This window comes from Macaca mulatta, chromosome 1, assembly GCF_049350105.2.
Source record: "Macaca mulatta isolate MMU2019108-1 chromosome 1, T2T-MMU8v2.0, whole genome shotgun sequence".
In the NCBI taxonomy this organism is placed as follows: Eukaryota; Metazoa; Chordata; class Mammalia; order Primates; family Cercopithecidae; genus Macaca; species Macaca mulatta.
This window is the reverse complement of record NC_133406.1, coordinates 11,650,943-11,676,820: the sequence shown is the minus strand read 5'-3', so window position 1 is coordinate 11,676,820 and position 25,878 is coordinate 11,650,943. Positions and strand designations below refer to the sequence as shown.

At 35.9% G+C, this 25,878-nt stretch overlaps 1 protein-coding gene across 7 annotated transcripts in view; it reads left to right on the top strand.

Moving 5' to 3' along the window:
- Positions 1-25,878, top strand: part of RYR2 (ryanodine receptor 2) — a 794,036-nt gene that overhangs the window by 376,037 nt on the left and 392,121 nt on the right. For all 7 annotated transcript variants that reach the window (XM_077998277.1, XM_077998259.1, XM_077998275.1 and 4 more), the window contains 2 exons: positions 15,740-15,904; positions 21,727-21,848. In XM_077998277.1, the coding sequence (XP_077854403.1) occupies positions 15,740-15,904; positions 21,727-21,848 (287 nt within the window). The remainder of the gene's footprint in view (positions 1-15,739; positions 15,905-21,726; positions 21,849-25,878) is intronic.

Below are 25,878 nucleotides of genomic sequence, written 5' to 3'. Positions count from 1 at the left end.
GCTACTTAAAAGTTTTTTAGTGCTTTAGTCATATTTCATTTCTTCTGATTTTGAAAGCAGTACATGTTTGTCTTAGAAAGTTTAGAAAATACAAAAAAAAAGTAAGAGTAAGAACTACCTAATTATGCAGAATATCAACGTTTAGACGAATTTCCTTCCTAATCATTTTCTTTTACTGTCTAAATGTACACAACCTTGCAACATGGGAATTAGGGATCACCAATACCCCTCCCCCATGCAATTGAAATTTACATTTTGACTCTCCAAAAACTTAACTACCAATAGCCTATTGTTGACTGGAAACCTTACCGATAACATAGTTGATTAACACATATTTTTAATGTTGTATATATTATAAACTGTATTCTTACAATAAAGAAAAGAAAGAAAATATTATTAAGAAAACTATAAGGAAGACTGGGCGCGGTGGCTTACGCCTGTAATCCCAGCACTTTGGGAGGCCGAGGCAGGTGAATCTGACTAACATGGTGAAGCGTCGTCTCTACTAAAAATACAAAAATTAGCCAGGCGTGGTGGCATGTGCCTGTAGTTCCAGCTACTCGGGAGGCTGAGGCAGAAGAATCGCTTGAACTTGTGAGGCAGAGGATGAACTTCGCTGAGATCAGGCCACTGCACTCCACTCTGGGTGATAGAGTGAGACTCTGTCTCAAAAAAAAAAAAAAAAAAAAAGCCATAAGGAAGATAAAATATATTTTCTATGCCTTAGGTGGAAGTGGACCATCAACAAAATTGGTCTTTGTTTTCACGTTGAGTAGGCTGAGGAGGAGGAGGAAGAAGAAGAGGGGCTAGTCTTGTCTCAGGGATATCAGAGATGAAGGAAAATGCATGTATAAGTGGACCTGCACAGTCCAAATTCATGTCCTTCAAGAATCAACTGTACATTACAAAATATGACTGTAGTTTTGTGTTCTGCTTTCATGAGGATATATAGTAGGTATTTTTATATTTTATATTTTTGACAGCTGCATACTATCCCAGTATGTATGTATACACTATGATTTATGCAATCATTACTCTTTATGTAATCATTACCTTTTATGGTACATTTAGGTTGTTTCTATAGTTATATAATATATACATATATTCATACATGTATATTATTATAAATAAAACTCAAGCCAAAATAAGCTGTGGGGAGACCAGAAGTAATTCTGAAAAGACAGTGTCCTGAATGAACATTCCCAGTGCCTTTCTCTTTCAACTCCTGTTCTGCATCACACCAAATGGTAGAAGATGCCTCTGAATCTATGAGTTAACTGGAGAGCTCCAGGAAAGACAGTCGGGGTAGGTCTTTATTCTCCATTGTGAAAATAGAGAAGCACAGCTGGTAAAACCTCATTATCCTTACAAAGCATCTGTACCTATATATTTGCTCTGTGGGCTCTTAGAGGGTTGCTACAGTGGGGTGCTCAGTGGACCTCAAGGTAGGCTGGAATTGCTGCTTGTCTCTGTAACTGGAAAGCACAGTTAATCCCATTATGGGGATGTGGGCTTCTTTCTTAAATCTAGCTAGCACAGGGGTGGGAATTTGCTAGTTTATCTACTGATAGCACCTCTGTGTGGAAAGAAAAAAAATTCAGCCCACTAAAGAAGAACCAATTATTTGATGGTCGAAACCCTTTTCAAGTAAAGAAGGTGCTACCTGTTAAAATGACATTCAGCTTTTTGACAGTAAATTAGAAAAACTAGGAGAAATTGATACCCTCTTAGCAAAATATAACTTACCCAAATAAAATCTCGAAGAGGTAGAAAAACATGAACTGGTACATCACAATGGAAGACATTGGAATGATTTGCCAAACTTGAGTATTTTTAAAGCTGGGAGCCTGTGGTGGGAAGATCTCTTGAGCCCAGGAGTTTGTGGCTGCAGTGAGCTATGATCATGCCCACTGCACTCCAGCCTGGGCAACACAGTGAGACCAAGACTCTATAGAAAAACTAAAAGTAAAAAAATAAAATAAACAGGCAGAATACATCTAACAAAACTTGGAGGAAAAAGAGGAAGAGTGAAATGTACAGTAGGTGCTCCAATTGCTTTCTATGAAACAGAAGTCAAAGACCTTCTTAAGATTGAAAACTCAAGTAATGGAAGCATAAATATTTAACAGCCAAAAAGGAAACACTCAAATATAATAACATTTACTAAAACAAGATGATGGAAGAGAGAAAAGTTGATGAGAGAAAGAGGAACACGCTACCTTTTTCATCATGCATAATCCAGCCTAATAAAAAGAAGTAAAGGGTTACTAAAGAGTCAGAGGCATAAACACTGTCACAGACATACAGACAATGAGGAAAATTAGACCACAGAGTGAATGGCTCTAAAGAAAGTATGAAAACAGAAAACCTAAAATGCGACAAAGTGAAAACCTAAAATATGGCCCACTCTATTTGCTTATCAATATATATAAATGGACTGTATCACAATTTAAAATTAAATAATTTCATATTGGGGGATGCAGTATAAATTATACTGACATTACAAGGCACATCTAAAACAACTTTATTTGGAAAGGTTGGAAATAAAAAGATGGCTGGTGGAATACCAAGAAAATACAAACAGGCCGGGTGCGGTGGCTCATCCCTGTAATCCCAGCACTTTGGGAGACCAAGGCAGGTGGATCACTTGAGGTCAGGAGTTCAAGATCAGCCTGGCCAACATGGTGAACCCCGTCTCTACTAAAAATACAAAAGTTAGCTAGGCGTGCTGGCATGCACCTGTAATCCTAGCTGCTTGGGAGGCTGAAGCAGGAGAATTTCCTGACCCTGGGAGGTGGAGGTTGCAGTGAGCCTAAATTGCGCCACTGCACTCCAGCCTGGGCAACAGAGTGAGACTCTGCTCCAAAAAAAAAAAAAAAAAAAAAAAAAAAGGCATCTGATCTTAATATCAGACGAGGTGGAATTCAGGCAAAGTAAAGCATTGCAGGAGACAAGGATATTTCATGGTATTGAAGAGTGCAAGTCACTGAAGTTGTAACAGTTGTTAAATTTACATAACAAGGTAGTATTCATAAAACAAGATAGTATTCATAAAACAATAAAAAGTGGGCAAAGGATATGAACAGACACTTCTCAACAGAAGATATTTATGTGGCCAAGAAACTTGAAAAAAAGCTCAACATCACTGATCATTAGAGAAATGCAAATCAAAACCACAAAGAGATACCATCTCATACCAGTCAGAATGGTGATTATTAAAAAGTCAAGAAACGACAGATGCTGGTGAGGCTGTGGAGAAACAGGAAGGCTTTTACATTGTTGATGGGAATCTAAATTAATTCAACCATCGTGGATGACAGTGTGGCGATTCCTCAAGGATCTAGAACCAGAAATACAATTTGACCCAGCGATCCCATTACTGGGTATATACCCAAAGGAATATAAATCAGTCTATTGTAAAGATATGCGTACACATGTTTATTGCAGCACTATTCACAATAGCAAAGACATGGAATAAACCCAAATGCCCATCAATGATAGGCTGGATAAAGAAAATGTAGGACATATACACCATGGAATACTATGCAGCCACAAAAAGGAATGAGATCATGTCCTTTGCAGGGACACGGATGAAGCTGGAAGCCATCATCCTCAGCGAACACAATAACAGAAAACCAAACACTGCATGTTCTCACTCTTAAGTGGGAGTTGAACAGTGAGAACACATGGACACAGGAAGGGGAACATCACACACCAGGGCCTGTTGGTAGCGGGGTGCGAGGGGAGGAAGAGCATCAGGACATCGTTCTCATTTGATTCTTTCTCTAGTAATCCTAATCCTCCTGGAGGTAAATGAATGCCCGTGGCAAAGCAGGTTATTCACGTGGAAATGGAAATGCAAAAAGGGAAAAAAGTATAATAACATACTTCAAAAATATTCTTACTTATATAGCCTTTCATCCATTGACCTATATATTTTTAAGCTGGCGTTGGGGGTGGGAGGGTACCGTCTTACAGAAATAAAGTGAAACTTGTAGGTAAAAATATATGTGCAAGTTAATTTCATCATTCTTTGTCATGACAAAAAATGGAAAAGTCACAAATTTGCAATAAAAATTATTCTATATCTATAATATTAAATGGTATTAGCTGTCAAAATATATTGATCTGGAAAGATATCCTTGTAAATATTGTTGAGTAAAACAATATTTTATTGGATGTATTTTTCATGGCTATCTTTCCAGATCTATATATGAATATATTGTTATATATATCTCCAGATCAATATATATAGTTATGTATATAACATACGTAACATTCATATATATAACATCTATAATATCTATATAACATATGACATATATATTATATGTTTTATATGTTATATCCATAATGTATGTTATATGCATAACAATATATGTTCAAAATGTTATATACATAATGCATATTGATCCAGAGATATACATAACAATATATTGATCTGGAAAAATATCCCTGAAAATATTGTTCAGTAAAATATTGTTTTACTCAACAGTTTGAGTTGTAAATTGTAATATAGGTATTGCAAATCTTATGATAGATTTTAATGTAATCTATTGTTGTAGTATTATAGGTATTACAAATCTTATTTTTGTAATTAAAAAAGAAATCTTCATACTTGTGTTTGTATATGATTTTATGGTAGTTGTGGAAGGAGATACACTAATCATTTAACTTAGAGTATTTTAGAAAGATCAAAATGAAAGCTGTATGAGAATATGAAGGCAGAGAGATTTTTTCTTTAACTTAAAAAATGTATCTCTGGATTATTTTGGCTATTACGATAGTCATGTTTATTTTACAACAAAATCAGTTAAAGAGAAAAACAACCATTGCACTGACATTCTGGGACATAAGTTCTGTGCATATTTTTGATTTGTTTATTTAGGATGGATTCCTAGAAATGGAAATTGTGACTTAAAAGCTGTGAATATTTTTGAATGTTCTTGAGACAGATTGCCCAAAGCAATAGCTTTTGCATCCTTTTTCTCTGAATATCTCTCCTAATATTCTCTCCATGTTAGAATAGGGCTCGTATTTGAGGACTTTTGACTCTCCAGGTCCTTCTGTGAGTTCTGCTCAGGGATTCTGTTTCTGGAATTTGGCAATTGTGTAACGTCACCGGTTGCACGGAGGTAGAGAGGCCAAAGATCCCAACTCTTCTTTAACTGAACAATGTAGTTTCTCTGAAGCTACTTTCCTGCCTGGTGTTCAGGGAACCACTCGAGTGTACAGGTTAATAACTTGCTGCCATACTTCCAGCCACTTCATTCATGCAGGTAATTTCATATGATCACGTGGTTGGAGGCAGTGAAAGTGAAGGCGAGATTTCAGGAGAAATTTTTTTTAATCACAGTATATTTTTAATTTTAATATAACTGAAAGATTAGATAATAAAGTTTTCCCCATGAACTAGAGATAATAACTCTTCCAATTATTTCTTTTAAAATGACTTTTTCTATTATATATTTAATGCATAGTCATTACAGAAAAATTTTAAGGTAGTAAAAAGATAGAGAAAGGAGAAAAGTAAATTCATGCACAATTCATCACTCAGAAACACCCTTTTGTGTGTATTTGAGTTGTAAGCAAATATTACATATTTTGATTATTAGTGTTAATTATATACTATCTTGGGCCTAATTTTTATTTAATAACATATACTACTATATTCTTTAATAGAACTTGGCAATAATTCAACATCTTATATAGATTTATCGTAATTCATGCAGCTACTTTATTATATTTGAATATTTAGCTTATTTTCCATTTTTCACTTTTAAGCTGAATATTTTTATCTCTGAATATTTCTATATATTGCTGACTACTTCTTTTTTGGAAGTTGTACTATTTGGTCTAAGAATATGAAGATTTTGGCCGGGCGCGGTGGCTCACGCCTGTCATCCCAGCACTTTGGGGGGCCGAGGCGGGCGGACCACGAGGTCAGGAGATCGAGACCATCCTGGCTAACACGGTGAAACCCCGTCTCTACTAAACATACAAAAAAACTAGCTGGGCGAGGTGGCAGGCGCCTGTAGTCCCAGCTACTCAGGAGGCTGAGGCAGGAGAATGGCGTGAACCCGGGAGGCGGAGCTTGCAGTGAGCTGAGATCCGGCCACTGCACGCCAGCCTGGGCGACAGAGCGAGACTCCGTCTCAAAAAAAAAAAAAAAACAAACAACAAAAAAAGAGAGAGATTCAACAGTTTTGGTACTGGAGGCTCTCAGAGGGCAGAACAGTATCTGTTTTGTTCACCGTGGATACTGCAGTACCTGACACTTAGTGGGGATTGCTAAACGTCCCGAGTGAGTGAATGCACCTGACCAAAGTACTCTTCAGAACTTCGCACCAGTATTTATGCTAAGCAGCAGGGTATGAAACTTTACATTTCTGTGCAACCTCATCAGCAGATGATTTTAAAATCGGATAATTTTGAGAGATGAAAAATCAGTTGTATTCTATTTTATATTCTATGAATAAGTTAACCTCTTTTACTGTAAAACTCCTATCATTTTAAAACCAAATTTTAATGATACAGTATTCCAGTGAATGAAACAAATTCCACAGTAAGCAAATTTTAGCAATTGGCCTTTTTTTTTTCTCTTTTCAATTCTCAGAACGCATGTGGCTTTTAAAAGCGGATGAATTTGAACTTTCCTACCCTTCATTCCGTATCTCCCAGAGCAATGACTTTAGACTTTTTAAAAAATATGCCTTTTACAGTTTAATCTTGAATGTACTTGAGATTATTCAAGGCATTTAATATATCTTAAATATATATATGCATCTCACAATATTTCAAATGAGCTCAGAATCATAACTTGTGTAGCGACAGAAACAGAATCATAACAACAATGTATTTCCAATTGGGAACTTCTGAATGTACCAGCAAAGCTACTCTAAGACTGGGCATAAATATATTCAGTTGGAAATGGAAAGAAAATTCTTATTATCTGGTGAGTCGAAGTGGTATAGGGGATTTGATTCTCCTGGCTCAGTCTTCTCTGGGAAGGGAAGGGATGGAGATTTTTTATGCCCACTTCCAAATTCTTTGAAATTCTGCTCATGCCCTCACTTGAACTTTCTGTAATCATGGTTAGTGTCTTTCCAATTAGGACTGTCTCTGGATATCACGAATTAGGAATTTAAAAAATGACTTTTGTTTACAACAATGCCTGACTTCCAAGACTGTAGTCCGGACCTGGTGACTCAAATTCTTATTTCGTTGGTTAAAGGTAGAGCAGTGACATCTTTTTCTTACATCTGTTTTTCTGTCATCACTATCATTATCAGCATCATTTTCTCAAAACAAATTAATGCTTCTGGATAACTTCCTTTAGAATGCACAGTACACTTTTTACTATATATTTTACTACTGTATTTTAAATTTTTAAATTCTTAGATCCCTGATTTGCAGAAGTCTGTAAATATCAATAACTCTATTAGGGGAGAGCTATAATTTAAATATAATTATTAAAATCATCTGCTAATTAAAATGTTTAGGTGACTGTGTGTGTGTGTGTGTATGTATGTGTGTGTGGTATCTTAGAGAAAAGAACAAATTAATGTGTGATTCTTGTGTAATATTTTACCCAATTTTGACTGGTAGAAAATTGTTTTTAAAATAGAAGATATTTCTGATACTAGAAAAGTAGTTAAAATCCAGCTACAAGGTACTGCAAAAAGGGCTGTGGAACTAACATAATTTGATAGTTTAGTTTCATTTAAAATAAGTTACAGAACGCAAATGGGTATCTCAGGAAAAAATACATGGCACAGAAATACGTATCTAAAACTACACTCACATATACAGACATGAAAAATTAGAGTAATTAATAGTGCTGATTATAATATTTATAATAGAATCTTGGTTTAATTGGAAGGCCAATGAAATAAAAATCCATTCATGCTGAAAGGTATTTTCTGCAATTATATAATAAAACAGCATTGAACTTAGAACTACTGAAACACAATAAAAAAGAGACCTTGATTAAAGATGAAAAAAATATTTTTAAAATATTGTTTTACATTGTTAACATTTCAGAGAAAATAGAATAACTCAACAGATTCACTTAACTCCTTTGTTAGTTACCACATTTAGTCATGGTCTCTTTAAAATACATATTGGATTCACTGAAAGGTATATTTGATACATTTTCCTCCCTCAGTGTCACTGGTAGGTTGAAAATTCTTGCCCTATCTTTACATACTTCTGCCATATTTCCCATGAAGAGGAGTCCTTACATTGTGAAAGGGAAACACTTATTAAAAAATGATGTAACATATATCTTAGACCTTACATCTTAGACATACATCTTCTACCATATTTCCTATGAAGAGAACTACTTACATTGTGAAAAGCAAACACTTTTAAAAAAATGATGTAACATATCTTAGACCTGAGGTATACTTTGAGTATGCAATAATGAGTGACTGCTGGTTGACATAATTACTGTGTTGCAAATCAAGTTTTCATTACTGATGGAAAATCAGACGTTTCTAGGTCAGGTGCAAATCTCAGTTTCCATTTGGGTTTAGGAGTTTTGGTTTTGAAATTCTGAAATGAAAATCACTTCTTCTGAACCCTTGCATTTACGTGAGCAGTCCCTTACCCCTAGCTGTGTAAGACTGTGTTGAAAGTATGAGTACATTTGGAAGATTTTATAAATCATTAAGATCATTTTAACTTAAGATTTTAAAGATGAGACTGGCTTTAAAATTCCATGTTGCTAGTTGACATAAGGGGCATTTCCTCAAATGTCATTGGGGTGTCTTTGACACTAATGTGAACATTCACCAGCCAATCTCAGATACAGGATTTGATTTAAGAATCAACAATTGCTGACAACACTATATGTTCAGGAAAAAACTGAATAAAATAGGAAATTGTTTACAATGTAACCTACTTTGTTTTCTTTTAAGGAAAATATTTTACATAATGAAGAATGCTATTTGATAAACGTAGATTTTCTTAGAAACATTCTTCACTTTCTCTATTCCTAGAAATTTTAACCATTGTTTTCAAGTGTGTTGAAATGTTCGTTTTAATCATAAGGCAGGTCTTGCCAATCGTATGTGTATCCAATCCCCAACCCACAAGATAACACTTTTTTAGCTTAAAATGCCACTGAAACATTTCTCTGTGGGCGATTTCCTCTGTTTTTTTCCTCCCTAGGTACCATGGATAGAAGTCTTTTGCTATGGAAATGATGGAATAGCAGTTTCAAACAAGACTGTCAATAAGATTACAAGAATTGTGGAACAAATGTCAAAAATATAATACAACTTTTTTTTTTTTTTTTTTTTTGAGACAGCGTCTCTTGCTCAAACAATTCCCCCACCTCAGCCTCCCAAGTAGCTGGGACAACAGGCGTGCACCATCACACCTAGCAAATTTTTGTAGTTTTAGTAGAGACGGAGTTTCGCCATGTTGCCCAGGCTGGTCTTGAACTTCTGAGCTCAAGCGATCTGTCTGCTTCGGCCTCCCAAAATGCTGGGATTACCCAGGCGTGTGCCACGATGCCAGACTAAAACATTTTAAAGATATTTTTACTATATTATTTTTATTTGGATTTTTTTATTTTTCATTCAGAATATGTTTCAGATGTTTTAAAATGTACACTGTCACACACTGAAAATAAAGGTAGAGGTGACTAACTTATGTGTCAAACAGTGTGCTACGCATCTTTCATGCTTTATCTTATTTAATCCTAACACAAGTCTATGGAGTTAAGATGCTGTTTTTTTTATCTTTATTATGCAGTTGAGGAAACTGAGGCTTAGGTAAGATATGTGGCAGAACCAAAATCAACTACATAGTAAGTCTAAAACCCTCTTTAGTATGAAAATTAAAGATTTTATAAAGAACTTGTAATGTTTTTTTCTTATCAAAACAGTTATACAAAGTTACCAATGGAAATGAATTTTGCATTTACTTGGGATTAAATTCAAAAGAAATTTTTTCAGTAGTCTTTTCTCAAGGAGCATTGATAACCCGATAAAAAAGTGCCAATTATGGTTTTACAGAAGATAGAGAAATTCAGTTATAGTTGTATGCTGGTCCTTTTTAATGACTGTAAGCACGAGACTGACCCCATCGAAGCCTTCTGTGATTAACATATCATAATTTGATAGTTTAATTTTATTTAATATAAGTTACAAAACAGAAGTGGTTATCTCAGGAAAAAATAGATGACACAGAAATACATACGAAAGCTACATTCTCGTATACAGACACATTGTGATGAATTAGAGTAATCAGTCAGGGTTCAGCCACAGATGCAGAACCAGTGGAGATGTGTATATATTAAGGCATTTATTATATAGGTTTGCTGAATGAGATTGGGAGGGCTGGGTAAGTAAGCCTGCCACCTGCGGGGTGAGTGGTCTGGCAAGCATGATTATGATCAGGCTGGAATCCTTAGGCATGGGCTGATGCTGTTGTCCACAGGTGGTCAGGAAGAGAGGACCAAGAGCAGGGTAGAACCCCATGGAAACTAGCTGTTTGTGGTTTTTGTGCTCAGGGAAAGCCTGAGCCCTTTGAAAGAGCTCACCTGGTTAAGTATCATCCATCTTGGATAATCTCTCATTTGATTTACTCAAAGTCAATTGATAAGGAACCTTAATTACATCTACAAGATCCCTTGACCTTTGCCATCTAAGGTAACCTCATTGCAGGAGTGATATCCTGTTCTAGTCATTGGTCCCATGCACACTCTAGGGGAGGGTATTGTACGGGGTGTTAGAGGGCTGTTATGTAGGCGCTGTGACCTTAAGCTCTGTGACTGCTGCTGTGGAATCCCCTCAAAGACCCCTTCAACATGAGAAACTTTACAAATCCTTTCTTTCCACAAACCCACTCATCAGAGTAACTTCTCCTGAGAAGCCGAGGGATCATGTGTGATTTTTTTTTTTTTTTTGGCACTTCTGTCCTGGAAGGGCTAAGCCTGGCCTGTCAGTACCAGTCATTTCTCTTACCATGTAACATTTTTAGACTCTCTTTTCACAGTGCCCAGCTATTCTATGCTGCAGTGTGGCACCACAAAGGAGCACATATAAAAATTCTTTTGACTTTTTAATTTTGTTCTAACTTTAACCATTATTTGTCTTAAAGAGACCTGGCTATTAAAATATCAATACAAACCCCATCATCTAAGGATAAAGGCCTTTTTTCTTTAGTTACCTGACAGAGTAATTCGGATAGACATAAGGATGATTTTTAACTATGCTAGAAGAATTCCTCTGAACTGCATGCTCTGTATTATAAGAAATAATTCCATAGGACTAGTTTTAGTCTTTCACTGAGTTTAGTTTTGTATATCTAGTATGCATATATCACTTAGTATATATATATAAGACCACAGTTCTTCAGAAATAGTTTTGGCTTCATTATGAGTCAGTTTGGTATACCCAGTGCCAGATATCACTTAATACTTTTCAGACCAATCTTTTTACATCTGGGTCTATTTTAATATTCATTTGAAAATTAGATGTTCCAAGCACTTACGAATGGGATTATTTGAATGCTCATAATGGGAGTAATTTGTCAGCACAGTTTTTATGGGAAATCTGAAGGGATTTCCAGAAATTAATCAAGGATCTGACATTTGCAGGCACTGTTCTGGTCCTGAGACTATGTGGGGTCAGGGTGGAGGAATCAGACATATGATTCCTGCTGTCAAAAAGGTGAATGATAGTCAAGTGGAAAGAAGACAATTGAGGAACAGTTTTAACAAAGTGCCAACATTTCCCTGATAGTGGAAGTACAACATGCTATGAGAGTACATGAATGAAAAGAGAAAATATACATGCAAACCTCTTAGATTGAAAAAGCAGTGTTTGCAATAATTCTAGACTGTGCTGAAAAGAGTTATTTTATCTTTGAGTATTTTTATAGCTCTTAAGGTCTCAAGATTATTCTTGCAGGATAGAAGACTGTAAAAGTTAAAAATGTACAGGTTTTAATCAATAGGATAATGCTTATAAGATAATGCTAAGATTAGGAGGATCTTGACATTTTCTTGATTAAGTGTAGGAGGTATAGGAATTATATTTTATATAGTATTTTGAGGGAAGTTTCCATTTAATAGCAAAATACTTAAACTAGAGTGTTTTAATGGCAATCTGATCTACAGATTGGAAAATTTCTGTTGATTAACTTTTAATTTCATTAACTCTTTTTTATACAATTCCAATCTGATGCTAAGCTGACCCAGTTATTTTTGTCTTTAAATTATTCTTTTCATTTTTCAATTTCATTTATTTTTTGTGATGTATAATTTAGCTCTATTTATTCATTTTATATATATGTTTTCTTTTATAGTTTTGAACATATATTTATAATAGTTGCTATAAAGTCCCTGTCTGCTAGTTGTAGGATCTGCGCCATCTTTGCATTGATTTGTATTACCTATACTCTTGTTGTTTTGGTTTTTCCAAAAAATAGAGCTCACATTTTCTAGTTTCTTTATATCTGCTTATTTTTGACAGCATATTGGATATTGGAAATGATATGTAGTAGAGGCTCTGAACTTCAAGTTTTTTTCTGAAGAGTGATTTTGGTTTTGCAGGCAGTTAACCTCGTTGGATTGAAACTTCAGTTTTCTCTCTTTTACATGAGGAGTTGCTTATATTTTTACTCAAATCTTTCAGCTTCCATCTGTTGCCATTATACTGGGCTTTCCTAGAGCATGCATAGTCAGCAGAATTTGGATAAATTTTTTACAAAGGTTTTGTAGGTAACTTTGTGTCCAGGATTTAGCACATCTAATTATTCTGTTGCTTGTGAGCCCTGAAGCATATCCTCTGATACCTGAAACCAATAAAGCAGCAGATTTCTGTTGCCAGAGTAGCAGACAGATTGGACACTTCATGCCCCAAAGCAAAAGGCAGCCACTTACCAATCACATAAGGTGCTGTTTGCCTTTTGAGAGAGATCTGCTTTTCAATTTCTTCCTGCCTTTGATCCATGTGCCTTTAAGTCAATTCTTAAAAGTATTTTTTCCAAATTGTATAATAGTTTCTATAGGAGAATTCACTCCAGTGAATTACTTCATCATTTTCCAAAATAGAACAACTCCAAAGAAAAATAAAATTTGAAAGCTGATGCCAAAATTAAGGCCATTAATAGAGATATGGTACAGCTAATACAGAGTTTTAGTAAGATTATTACTTGCCTAATCTGAGCACTTTATTTCCAGTAACACAGGCTAATATTCTGTTGGATGCTTTTACTAGATGTCACATTTGTGGGACATGCTGTACTTCAGCTTATGGTCATTCAAAGGATCTAGATTATTTTCATCTGAATTTCTCCTAAGCCCGAGCTACAGAAAATGGCAGGAGATAAAGAAGGAAAGAACATGGATGGCCTTTGGTCTTTCATTCAGCAAGTGATCTCACTTAGTTTTTCTAATGTAACTTCAGCATTTTTTATCTCACTCAAGGGTTAGAGTAATTTTTAAAACAGTTATCTGCCGGGAGCGGTGGCTCACACCTATAATCCCAGCACTTTGGGAGGCCGAGGTGGGTGGATCACCTGAGGTCAGGAGTTTAAGACTAGCCTCACCAACATGGTGAAATCCTGCCTCTACTAAAAATACAAAAATTAGCAGGGCGTGGTGGCGGTTGCCTGTTGTCCCAGCTACTCAGGAGGCTGAGGCAGGAAAATTGCTTGAAACCAGGAGGCGGAGGTTACAGTGAGCCGAGACTGCACCACTGCATTCCAGCCTGGGTGACAGAGCAAGACTACATCTAAAAAAAAAAAAATGAAAAAAACATAATCATCATGAAATTTCACTATTAAATCTTCTAATCCAGAGACGGATATGAAATACATCAATAAAATACAAAGAAAGCATAATTTCACAATTAATAATTGTGTGACTTCTTAATATACAATCCATATACCTACAAATAATCTAGCCACAAACCAATTTGCTTGAAGAAAAGACCGAAAAAAAAATTTTAGAGGCTCACTGTTCTGTTCTGAAGAGATAATTACAGTGTTCTATTTTTTTCCCAGAATTTAATTTTTCTATTGACAGGGTTGGTATAAGTAGATTAGTAGTTTATCTAGGTCGATAGAATGAAATTGGAAAGGTTTTATTGTCTGTTTTATTACAGATGCTTAGAATAGTGTTTCAACTTATTCGCATAATGATTGAATCAACTTAATTGATAATTATGTATTAGGTGACCTTGACCTTTTGTGTTAAAAATTTCAACTCATTTTAATTTGAATTTTCAATTGTTTATGGAGTGTTCATAATCATTTTCAGGTCATTAATTATTAACACATTATACAAATGACATGAAAAGTCAAACATTGGGGTTGTTTTAAAATTGTTCGTTTTTGTATAGCAGACATACATTTTACTCTGACTGAATCTTCAAAACATTCGTGTAACTATAATTACAAGTAAAAGTCATACGACCAAAGACATAGAAGACACGTAAAATAAATTGACAAGGAAGGTTAAACCAAGGAAGAAAAAAGAATAAGAGACTAAAGAAAGGAGGTACCGGCTGGGTGCGGTGGCTCACGCCTGTAATCCCAGCACTTTGGGAGGCCGAGGCGGGCGGATCACGAGGTCAGGAGATCGAGACCATCCTGGCTAACACGGTGAAACCTCGTCTCTACTTAAAATACAAAAAAACTAGCCGGGCGAGGTGGCAGGCGCCTGTAGTCCCAGCTACTCGGGAGGCTGAGGCAGGAGAATGGCGGGAACCCGGGAGGCGGAGCTTGCAGTGAGCTGAGATCCGGCCACTGCACTCCAGCCTGGGCGACAGAGCCAGACTCCGTCTCAAAAAAAAAAAAAAAAAAAGGAGGTACCTTTGGCTTTTTCATTGTTGCTTTAGGGACTGTACGAGACTTTAAGGCATAGTGAGTTCCTGAAGATCACAGCTATGCATGGGAGGAAAAATGGAAAGAGAGCATGTTGGAGGAGGAAGTGCTGACATATACAGAGATGTGAAAGAAACATTTGGTTGGTGTCAGAGGATGGATTGCCACTTCCTAGGAGAGGAAGCTTGGCATAGTAGCCCTTTAAGAGAGAATACCTCCGTAGTCCAAGTTGGAAATTGCAGTAGTAGAAACTGAATTTTAGCTTTGATTAGTTCAAAATAAATAATCATTTTAATTAACAGGTTAACAATCATTGTCACCATTATTATTGTCAAAATTGTCAAAAAAATTTAAAGTGTTTATCGCAAGGACACTATTCTGAAATCTGCATGTATTGTCTTATTTTTCTTTTGATCCTATGGAGAGGTACCTTATTAGCTTTATTTGTGGATGCAAAAAGTGAGGCTTAAAAGATTTAATTAACTTGCTAACATCTTAGAGGTAGTGAGTTGCAGAGGCTGGACTCAAAACTAAATCTCTCTGTCCCCCAAACTTATGCTCTTAATCACCAATAAAGAAAAAAAAAGCCACAAAAACCCAGGAAGGTTATTTAGCTTACATTACTAATTTTAAGATCTCTGGTTTGGAGTTGGCCATTATGCAACATAAAACTTAAAAATTTTACATTATGGCCAACATAATGTTCCACCAATGTGAATAATTCAAGCATATGTTAGAGGTTGAACTGTTAGAATGAAATATTTGGCCATTATTTCAGGGGACTTCAGAGAGCTGAATTTTTTAAAGAACATATTTACAATAAGGCAAAATTCTTTTGCTATACACTAGTATTTTTGAAATGTTTACTGACCTTTTTCCCCCCCTCTCTCCTTAGGAAAAATTGGATGTAGGGGTGAGAAAAGAAGTCGATGGCATGGGAACATCTGAAATAAAATACGGTGACTCAGTATGCTATATACAACATGTGGACACGGGCCTATGGCTTACTTACCAGTCTGTGGATGTGAAATCTGTGAGAATGGGATCTATACAACGTAAGGTAAGATGATAGAAAAAAACATAATTTATAGAAGTCATTTTTTATGAATAAAATACCCAAGCGCAAGTCAAAAAAAAGTGGCTAATCTTTTTAGTCACCTGCAAAAGTTCATAATTTTGCAAGCGAAAGGGCAGATTCCACTGTAATAGACTCTTTAGCTTTGTAAGGTGAACATAGCTGGATGTGACATCACTCATATATAGGATTATGGGATGCGTGTATTTAAATATGAAGTGAAGAAATATACAGTGCCATCTTCTGGATTTTAATTTAGTACAGTTCACTTTGTCCTCCATGCTGTGACAAAGTCCGTTACTGACATCCCCTTGCTTACAAGAAGAGGCCCACCTTTTGGAAGTGATAATGATGCCCTTCCTGGCCTGCGCCGTTCTCCTACTCTCTTCCTGATTTCCAGACATTGCCTTCAATTTCCCCAGCATGTCACTTAACAACACATTCCTTGCAGTCTATCAGACTACCATGGCTTTTACACACCTGTGCCTCTGCAGACTGTTTCTTCTGTTTAGGATACCTTCAAACCTTTTTTGTCTCCGTGACTCTTATCCATCATCCAGGGATGCAATTTATTTATCATTTTAGAAGTTCTTCCTTACCATATCAGCTTATCAGCTACTCCTTCCTTTGAGTTCTCATATTGTTCATCTATAACTCATTATATTTTATAAACACACTCCTTGTGCTATTTTATTTAGTAGGCTACATATCTCTCTTTTTCTCACCACCCCTGTCCCCCACCCCCCTGCAAATTTGCAACTCCCCTGAGGGAGTACATCATACTAGATTGTTTATGTTTTTACATATGACATGCAGCACAGTGCACAGAACCAAATAACAACGCACATTGTTTCTGGAAACGTGAGACCTTGGAAAGGAAGGCTTTAGTGATACAGACCTTTTTATTTTCAAGAGATTTATTAATCAAAATCTACACCCACATTCCAGTAACTAAATAAATCACTGTTCTTGTGATCTATTTAGAGTGACCAGTGCTGATTTTAGTGAAAGTGAAGGCCAATGCTGCAGGGATAGAGTTTGACTTGAGTGCATCCCGGTACAACCTTCCTCAGAGCTTGGGATAGAGATCCTCAGACAATTCTGCAAGACCTTTATTAGCATTATAATAAGATGATACCTTGGTTTTTAGGTCTTTGATCTAGGCCCATACATTTAAGTGTACTTGTATGTATTCAATATTTGTGAAGCATTCTCTATTTCTTGCAATTGAAGATGGCCAGTTTTAAAACTTTTTATTATAGATAATTTAAATTTATGCAAAATAACTAATAGTGTAATGAACCCCTGAGTCTTCACCATTCAATATTTTCAATGCTCTCTTACTGTTGTTTCAATTACAACTCCAATCCTATGCTGTGTTTCACTAGATTATTACTGTTACTTATTTTCAACTTTTAGGGGTAATATTTATACACATCGAAATGTAAACATTTAGGTGTAGAGGGTTTTTTTTTTTTTCCTTGACACAAGAGTTTTGCTCTGTCACCTGCAGTGCAGTGGTACGATCTCTGCTCACTGCAACCTCCGCCTCCTGGGTTCAAGCAATTCCCCTGTCTCAGCCTCCTGAGTAGCTGGAATTACAGCCGCCCACCACTGGGGCCAGCTAACTTTTTTATTTTTAGTAGAGATGGGGTTTCACCATATTGGCCAGGCTGGTTTCAAACTCCTGACCTCAGGTGATCCGCCAGCTCAGTCCCCCAAAGTGCTGGGATTACAGGCGTGAGCCACTGAGCTCAGCAGCTGTAGAATTTAACCCACAAGCTTATCTCCATGTGGAACATGTCTAATTCCAAGAAGTTTCCCAGCATTCCTTTCTAGGTTATTCCTGCTCCCTTTCCCCCAGGGACAACTACTCCTGTGATTTTTTTTTTGACAGTCTCGCTCTGTGGCCAGGCTGGAGTGCAGTGGCAGAATCTCGGCTCACTGCAGCCTCTGCCTCCCGGGTTCAAGCGATTGTTCTGCCTCAGACTCCCAAGTAGCTGGGACTACAGGCGCCCACCACCACGCCCGGCTAATTTTTTGTATTTTTAGTAGAGACAGGGTTTCTCCGTGTTAGCCAAGATGGTCTCGATCTCCTGACCTTGTGATCCGCCCGCCTTGTGATCTTGTGATCATTTTTCTCTTTTAGCTGATGTTGAATTTTATATAAATGAAATTCTATAGCATGTACTCTTTTGTATATACCTCCTTTTGCTCAGCAAAAGGTCTGTAACATTTATCCATATTGTTCCATGTTTGAGCCCAAATTGCTTATGCTACTTTTTGAGGTCCCCAGAAACCAACAAGCCAGAAATTAAACACAATCTAAGGAGGGGGCGGGAGTCTGAAAGGAAAGGAAGAGTTAAAGATATGTAATTGCGACTTATTCTATCTTCATTACTAAACTCTGAGATTCGAACTAAGTCTTTGATTTATGTATTTTCGCTATCTAGCAGAGTGCTGAAACCAGAGTTGGTGCTCAATAAATGTTTCTTGAATGAAAACATGTATTTTCAAGGATGTGGAGTTATAATTGAGTTGGTGAGATTGCCCATGCACCTGCTAACTTGGTCTTCAACTGCATTAGCGTTACAGAATTATGAGCCAGGGTGAGCTGGGTTAGCATTCTCAAGGTGAACAGCTAATGTCGAAATTGTGACAGAAGAGGTAGATTTGGCTTTAAAGCAAATTTTTCTTTTGATAATGATGTTTGGTCATGGTTCTTCTGCTAGATTTAGCAGATGTTATCTTCTTTCTTTTAATATTTTACTTATAAAAATGTCAAATATAAAAAAAGTTAAAAGACTAAACCAATGAACATCCACATACTCTTGAATTAGAGTCAACAATTATAGTTAGCCAGATTTGCTTTCGTTTCCTCCTTTCTTTTCTCTCTCTGTGTGTGTATGCATTCACACATCCACAGTACTGTTACATACCATTATGGTAGTTCTATTACATCATTGACTATCCTGTTTGTATTCATATTTATTCTATTGTCCCAATAATACCTTTTCTAGTTGAATAAAATCAGGATACAATCAAAATTCATGCACTTATTTATGTTTATGCCTTTCAGTCTCTTATCTAGAACAGATTCTCAGCTTATTTTTTTCCTGTGCCATCGAGTTTTTAAAAAATCCATGCCAATTATAGAATACCTCATGTTCTAGATATGTCTGACTTTTTTTCCCCATTGCCTATGCTCTTGGTAATTCCCATGAACTCGAAGCTAGGTATAAGGCTGTGCTGTCCAAATCAGTAACTGCTAGACACATGTGGCAATTTTGTATTTGTATATAACTACAACTAGATGAACACCATTTTTAGTTTTGTTTAATTTTAATTAAATGTTTAAAACATACACTTAAATTATTGGAAAACTTTTATGTATGTTTGGAACAAGTTGGGTATGTGAATCTACTTTTCCAACCATATCTTTGGTTCCTGTTTTCGTGCCGTTTTAGTCTGCTGGTTTCTTTCTCAGGAACACAGCTGTCTTTCCTCTCAGTGTTCTCCCTGACCTTTTCTCTACACTTCACTGCTCAAATGTGTCTTCCAAAGTACTCATTTTTTCTTTGGTGCTGTTCGGTTTGTAAGCCCTTTCTGTGCCTTTAAAATTTTAGTTTTCATGCTTTTTTTTTTTTTTCCTTGTCCTTATCTCACCCAGCTCACCTTTTTATCTCAGCTTGCTGTTCTTTCATCTGGTCTGCTGGTTTATTATCCCAGCATATTTCCTGTTGTGAATTTCCACTGCTATTTTATCGAAGTTGTAACTTGCATCCTGAGGACAGTTGAAATTGTTTTTATGTTTAAGTAGCCTCCTGCTATTTCAGTTTTACTTAGCTTTTTAAAAATAGCAATGATTACTGAATTGTATTAATAAAGAAGATAAAAATCACGTGTTGTGTCTTTTAACTTGTTGATAAAATAAGTTGCCAGACTTACAATTATTAAAGAGTTCTTAAATTCACAGAGTAAACCTTCCTTGGCCATAGTATATGATTCTTTTGAAATTCTACTAGATTTAATTAATTAATATTTTATTCAGAATTATTACATGTATATTTATGGGGGAAGTTAATTTCTCCTTATGGACATTGAATTTGGAATTTCATACAATTTTTGTGTTTATTAATTTTTATGTGTCAGGAAACACCATTCTACTCTGGTCTTTTTTCCAACCATTTAAAAGTGTAAACACCATTCTTAGTTCATGGGCTGTATAGAAACAGATGATGTACTGTAGTTTGCCAATCCTTGGCCTAGACTAGTCTGCCATGAAAGGTAGCTGTTTTTTGAAGCTTTATCACAGCTCGCCTGTGGAACCATCTGGTCCTAGGTCTTTTAAATATTGGATCTTAAATTATCTTTTTCCTTTTGATTAGTCTTATTTTGTAAGAATCTATTCTGTTCCCCTGGAACACCAGTTTTGTTTATTGGTTTTATTTGGATGATTTTTGGTTTTGCCATGGAGTTGCACACAGTATTGTATTATTATAATTTCCCATTCTCTGTGTTTTTGCTTTCTGTTTTATCTTTAGCCTGGTTTGTGAGAGTTTCGTTTTATTTATCATTGCAAAGAATCAAACTTGGAGTTTATTCATCTTTTCTAGTACTTTATTTGACTTCTAGTTTGTTAATTTCACTTAATCTTCATTAGTTCTACTTTTCAACTTTCTTTCCTGTTCTTTTTTTAGGATATGAAAATGAGTAACAAGTTCCTTCATTTTAGTTATTTTTTTGTATTATTGAGGGCACTTAAGGCTATGATATTGCCTTTGAATATAGATATATCTGGGTCTCACTGATTTTTTTATATAAGGAGTTTCCTCTTAACATTGCTTTCTAGATAATTTATAGTTATAGTTCCTAAATTTTGTTCAGTACACCTGGGTAGGTGTATTAAATTATCTTGCTATAAATGTTGCATGAAGATAAGCACAGATGGGAACAAATGGTTCTACTTATATATAGTACACAACTGATCTGTGCTGTCAAAAGTCTGCAAGGGGGTGAACCTTGTGAAGGGTAGGGATAGGAAGGGAGCACTAAGGTGGATTTTAAGATACTGTAATGTTTTCTTTCTTGAGCTGGGTGTTGGTCATGCAGGAATGTTCACTTGTGAAAATCATGGAACTGTTTTCTTAAGAGTTTTGCATTTCTCTTTCCTAACATAGTTTCATAGAAAGTTCGAAAGCAAACAAAAACAGCTATCAAAAGAAAAGAAATATATGTATACATCTTTATCATTTAGATAATTTATAAGCATTGTTCAGTACTTATTATTGACTAGTCTGTGTTCAGAGCTACTGTATGACTGGTGTGCCAATGCAAGGTTACCTTTGCTGCTTTGTACCAAGTTTGCTTAGGCTGAGGATCAGTCATTCAATGTAGATTTGTGAAAAGGCTCTGCTATTTGTTTTACTTGACTCAGTGCATTTTTTGAGTAGTTCTTGAAACTGATAACTGAGCTGCGCCTGGTGATGGGGGCTTGTAATTCTAGCTATTCAGGAGGCAGAGGGAGAAGGATCACTAAAGCCCAGGAGTTCAAGACCAGCCTGGGTAACATAGCAAGACCCCATCTCCAAAAAATAAAATAATAACTAAATGAATAAATGGAATGGCTAGTTTGTATGGGGAGCTGTGCATGTGATTTTATCTGAACATAACAGCTCCATAGTCCCCTGTACCTGCCTTTTGATTCTATCTATTGTTGTGGCTCAGCTGTTTGAGTACACATCTCCCTGACTGTAGTTTGGAAAAGAGATGTTGGGAGTAATGGCCTTGTTTTTGCTTTCTTACAGGCTATTATGCACCATGAAGGCCACATGGATGATGGCATAAGTTTATCGAGATCCCAGCATGAAGAATCACGCACAGCACGAGTTATCCGGAGCACAGTCTTCCTTTTCAATAGATTTATAAGGTACTTTTTCTTTTGTAGGTGTAGTTGTTTGATACTTGATTTTCATTTCTTTATTGGATATGCAAATAGGCAATTTAAAAGTATGCTACGATGGTAAGAAATCTCATACTGTTTGGTAAGTCAGCAGAAACATTAGGAAGTGTTAATTAGATGATTTAATGTCTTTTAAATAAACTTTTAAAAAGAATATGGTTTTGGAAATTAGATGTGTAATTTGTAATTGATAGGTATAGATTAGGATGATTTAATGACTACTCTTCCTTGTACTGGACCTAAAGTTCCTTTTTCTTTTCTTTTTCTTTCTTTCTTTTTTTTTTTTTTTTGAGACAGAATCTCGTACTGTCACCCAGGCTGGAGTGCAGTGGCACGATCTCAGCTCACTGCAACCTCTGCCTCCTGGGTTCAAGCGATTCTCCTGCCTCAGCCTCCCGAGTAACTAGGATTATAGGTGCTCACTGCCACACCTGGCTAATTTTTGTATTTTTAGTAGAGATGGGGTTTCACTATGTTGGCCAGGATGGACTCGATTTCCTGACCTCGTGGTCTGCTCACTTTGGCCTCCCAAAGTGCTGGGATTACAGGCGTGAGCCACTGTGCCTGGCCTAGTTCCTTTTTCAATGAGGGCAGTGAAGCCTAGATATATGCTGAGTTTTGATACGTATTTTTAAAAAGTAATCCTCATAAAAACTGTTTTTCCACCTAATAAATGCAATAATTACATATCTACAGACTAAATTAAACTTGTGACCAACATGTTTTCTGGTAACATTATACCAACATATGCTCTGACTTGTGAGGGATTTCATTTGTCTCTTTAAACTTTGCTAATTTGATGGGGGAAACTTCTTGTTGATCATCTTTCTTCATTTCTTTTTTCTTTTGTGTTTATTCCTATTATTTGTTAATATTTCTGTTAAGTTGTTCTGAACTTCTGTTATGTTTAGAGATACTCATTTCCTGTTATGATAAATTGCAAACCTTTTCACCAGTTTATTGATTTGGAAAAGAATTTGAAAGGATTTTTGTAGTAGTTGAGTCGGTAAATTATTTTTTTGACTTTACAGCATAAAACAAATCTCCCCTACTCAAGATTGTATTATTTTCTACTTCTTTTATAAACCATCCCTTTTATAAACTACACACACTGTGTGTATATGTGTGCGTGCCATATGTAACCAAAAAATATGCACAGCATTTGGCCACACATCCTGAGTGTTTAGTCCATTTCTCTGCCTCATCTCAACTCCAAGCCTCGTCAGGGAGTAAAGCTTAAATCGAATGGGGTACGTACCACATTTTTGTATTTTTTGTTACTTGTATTACTTTTCATATTATTTATATTCTTGTAGTTTAATATAGTATTTATTTCTTATAATAAAAATTTATTACATTTTAATGCGGCATAAAATTAGTCAAGAAGTTCAATTTGGAAATTATAACTTATTTTGGAAACAAACTTAGCCTTTTCGTATCTTGTTCTTCCCACTAGTTTTTCTTTACTAGAGCTGATCAATCCTATGATAGGGATTGAGCAAATTAATCATAAATCTTTGAAATTGTCAATTTTATATTTAGTCAGCACTGACTTCTTCAAATATGAGGGACTTTTTTTCTTATTCAATTTGACTGCTGTAGAGTATTCAGTGGCACCACAGAGATTCCATTTGGTAAGTTAATTTAATACTAGACCAAAAACTGGTTATTTGTTTTGAAAACTATTTTGTGGGAAAGCTGCTATCTCAGTGTTACAGACATTATGTAGTGATAGTATACCATAAGTGGCTTTTTTTATGGTGGCTGAAACACCAAAATTCATCTTAAATGTGATTTACTTCAGCCCATCTGCTCTTTGGAAGAATAATTTTAAATTTTAACAATTACTTTTCTGATTAGAGAGAGTACCAAGTATGAGAAATTTGGATTCTGTGGTTGAAAAATGTTGAATTATACACTTGCTGCTTTATTAAATCTTGAAAATGATTTTCTGTCTGGGCTATTTGAGTGAAATTCATTTGTTATACCTATCATGATAAAATAGGATGGTTACATTAACCCCTATTAACTATGAAAAGATTTTCTGATTCCCAGTCTGATTCTTTCTGTTTTCTTTCTTCTTGCCCTGCTCTCTTTTTTCTAACTTTGTAAGATGAATGCTGATACCATTGAGACCTTTGTTGACAAAAGCATTTAGTGTTACACTTTTCTGTTTTTAGTGGCACCTCACATGTTTTTATTTTCCTTTCTTCCTTTCTTTCTTTTCTGTCTTCCTCTCTCTCCTCCACTCCCCTCTTTCCTCCCTCCCTTCCTCCCTCCCTTCATTCCTTCCTCCCATCCCCTCCCCTTCCTTTCCTTCTTTTGCCCTGCCCTTTCCTTCCTTCCTTCCTTCCTCTTTCTCTTTCTTTTCCTTCCTTCCTTCCTTCCTTCCTTCCTTCCTTCCTTCCTTCCTTCCTTCCTTCCTTCCTTCCTTCCTTCCTTCCTTCCTTCCTTCCTTCCTTCTCTCCTTTCCTTTCTCTCTTTCTCTTTTTCTTTTTCTTCTTTCCCCTCCCCTCTCACCATTCTGCTCTTCACTCTCATTCTGTCGCCCAGGCTGGAGTGCAATGGCCCTCTCTCTGCTCACTGCAACCTGCCTCCCAGGTTTAAGCAATTCTACTGCCTCAGCTTCCCAAGTAGCTAGGATTACAGGCATGCACCACCACTCCTGGCTATTTTTTTTATTTTTAGTAGAGACATGGTTTCACCATGTTGCCCAGGCTGGTCTCAAACACCTGACCTCAAGTGATCCACCCACCTCGGCCTCACAAAGTGCTGGGATTACAGGCATGAGCCATCGCGCCCAGCATTGATATGTTTTCTTTCAGTTTCCCCTTTGATGACTTCTTTGAACAATAGATTTTTTCAGCTTCCAAATAGTCAGAAATTTCCTGAATATTTTTCTGTTACTAATTTCTAATTTAATGCCATTATGGTCAGAGAATATACTTTGTGAGATTGATTGCTTTTAAGTTTATTAAGACTTGTTTTATGGCTTAGAATAAACTTTATTTTGGTAAATGTTTCATGTGAACTTGAAAAGAATATGCATTCTCCTCTTATTGGGTAGAGCATTCAAAAGTGTCAATTTAGTATTACTTATATCTTCAATTTCCTTACGTTTTTCAGTCTCTTTTTTCTATTAATTACTGAGAGAAAGGTATTGCAAAGTGTTTGATTGTAATTGTGGATATTTCTGTTTCTCCTTGCTGTTTGTCACCTTTGTGCATTTTGAAGCTCTGTTATTAAGTGCATACATGTTTAGGATTTTGTTCTTTTGATGAACTGACCTCTTTATCATTATGAAATTACCGTCCTTAACTCTGGTAATATTCTTTGCTATGACATGTACTTTGTATAAGATGAACATAACCACTCTAGTTCCCCTGCCCTTTGTTATTAGCATCCTATAATCTTTAACCTGTTTGTATCTTTATATTTAAAGTGCATTTCTTTTAAGCAATAGGCAGTTGGGTCTTGCTTTTTTATCCCATTTGATAATACCTGTTTTTAAATTGTATTGTTTAATTCATTTACATTGATATGATTATTGATGTAGTAGGCTTAAGTCTGTCTTCTTCCTATTTATTTTATATTCATCCCACCTAGTAGCAGGATAAAAAAGAGATACACGCACACACGCCACCATCACCACCGCTGTCACCACTACCATCACCACCCTTACACGGGAGAATGAGAGCATATGGGTTACAAAAAATAAGCCACACAAGAAAAACACTTCGTGTGTGTGTGTATATATATATTTATATACATATATAGTAATATATATGTGTTATATATATAATATATATTATATATATTGTATAATATATATATTTACTTTGTCATTGTCCCATTTCCCCCTTCTTTTGGATTAGTTGAGTATTTTCTATTATTTCATCTTACCTCCTTTTTATTGGTTTATTAGCTGTAATACTTTATTTGTATTTTAGTGGTTACTTACGGGTTAAAGCTGTAATACTTTATTTGTATTTTAGTG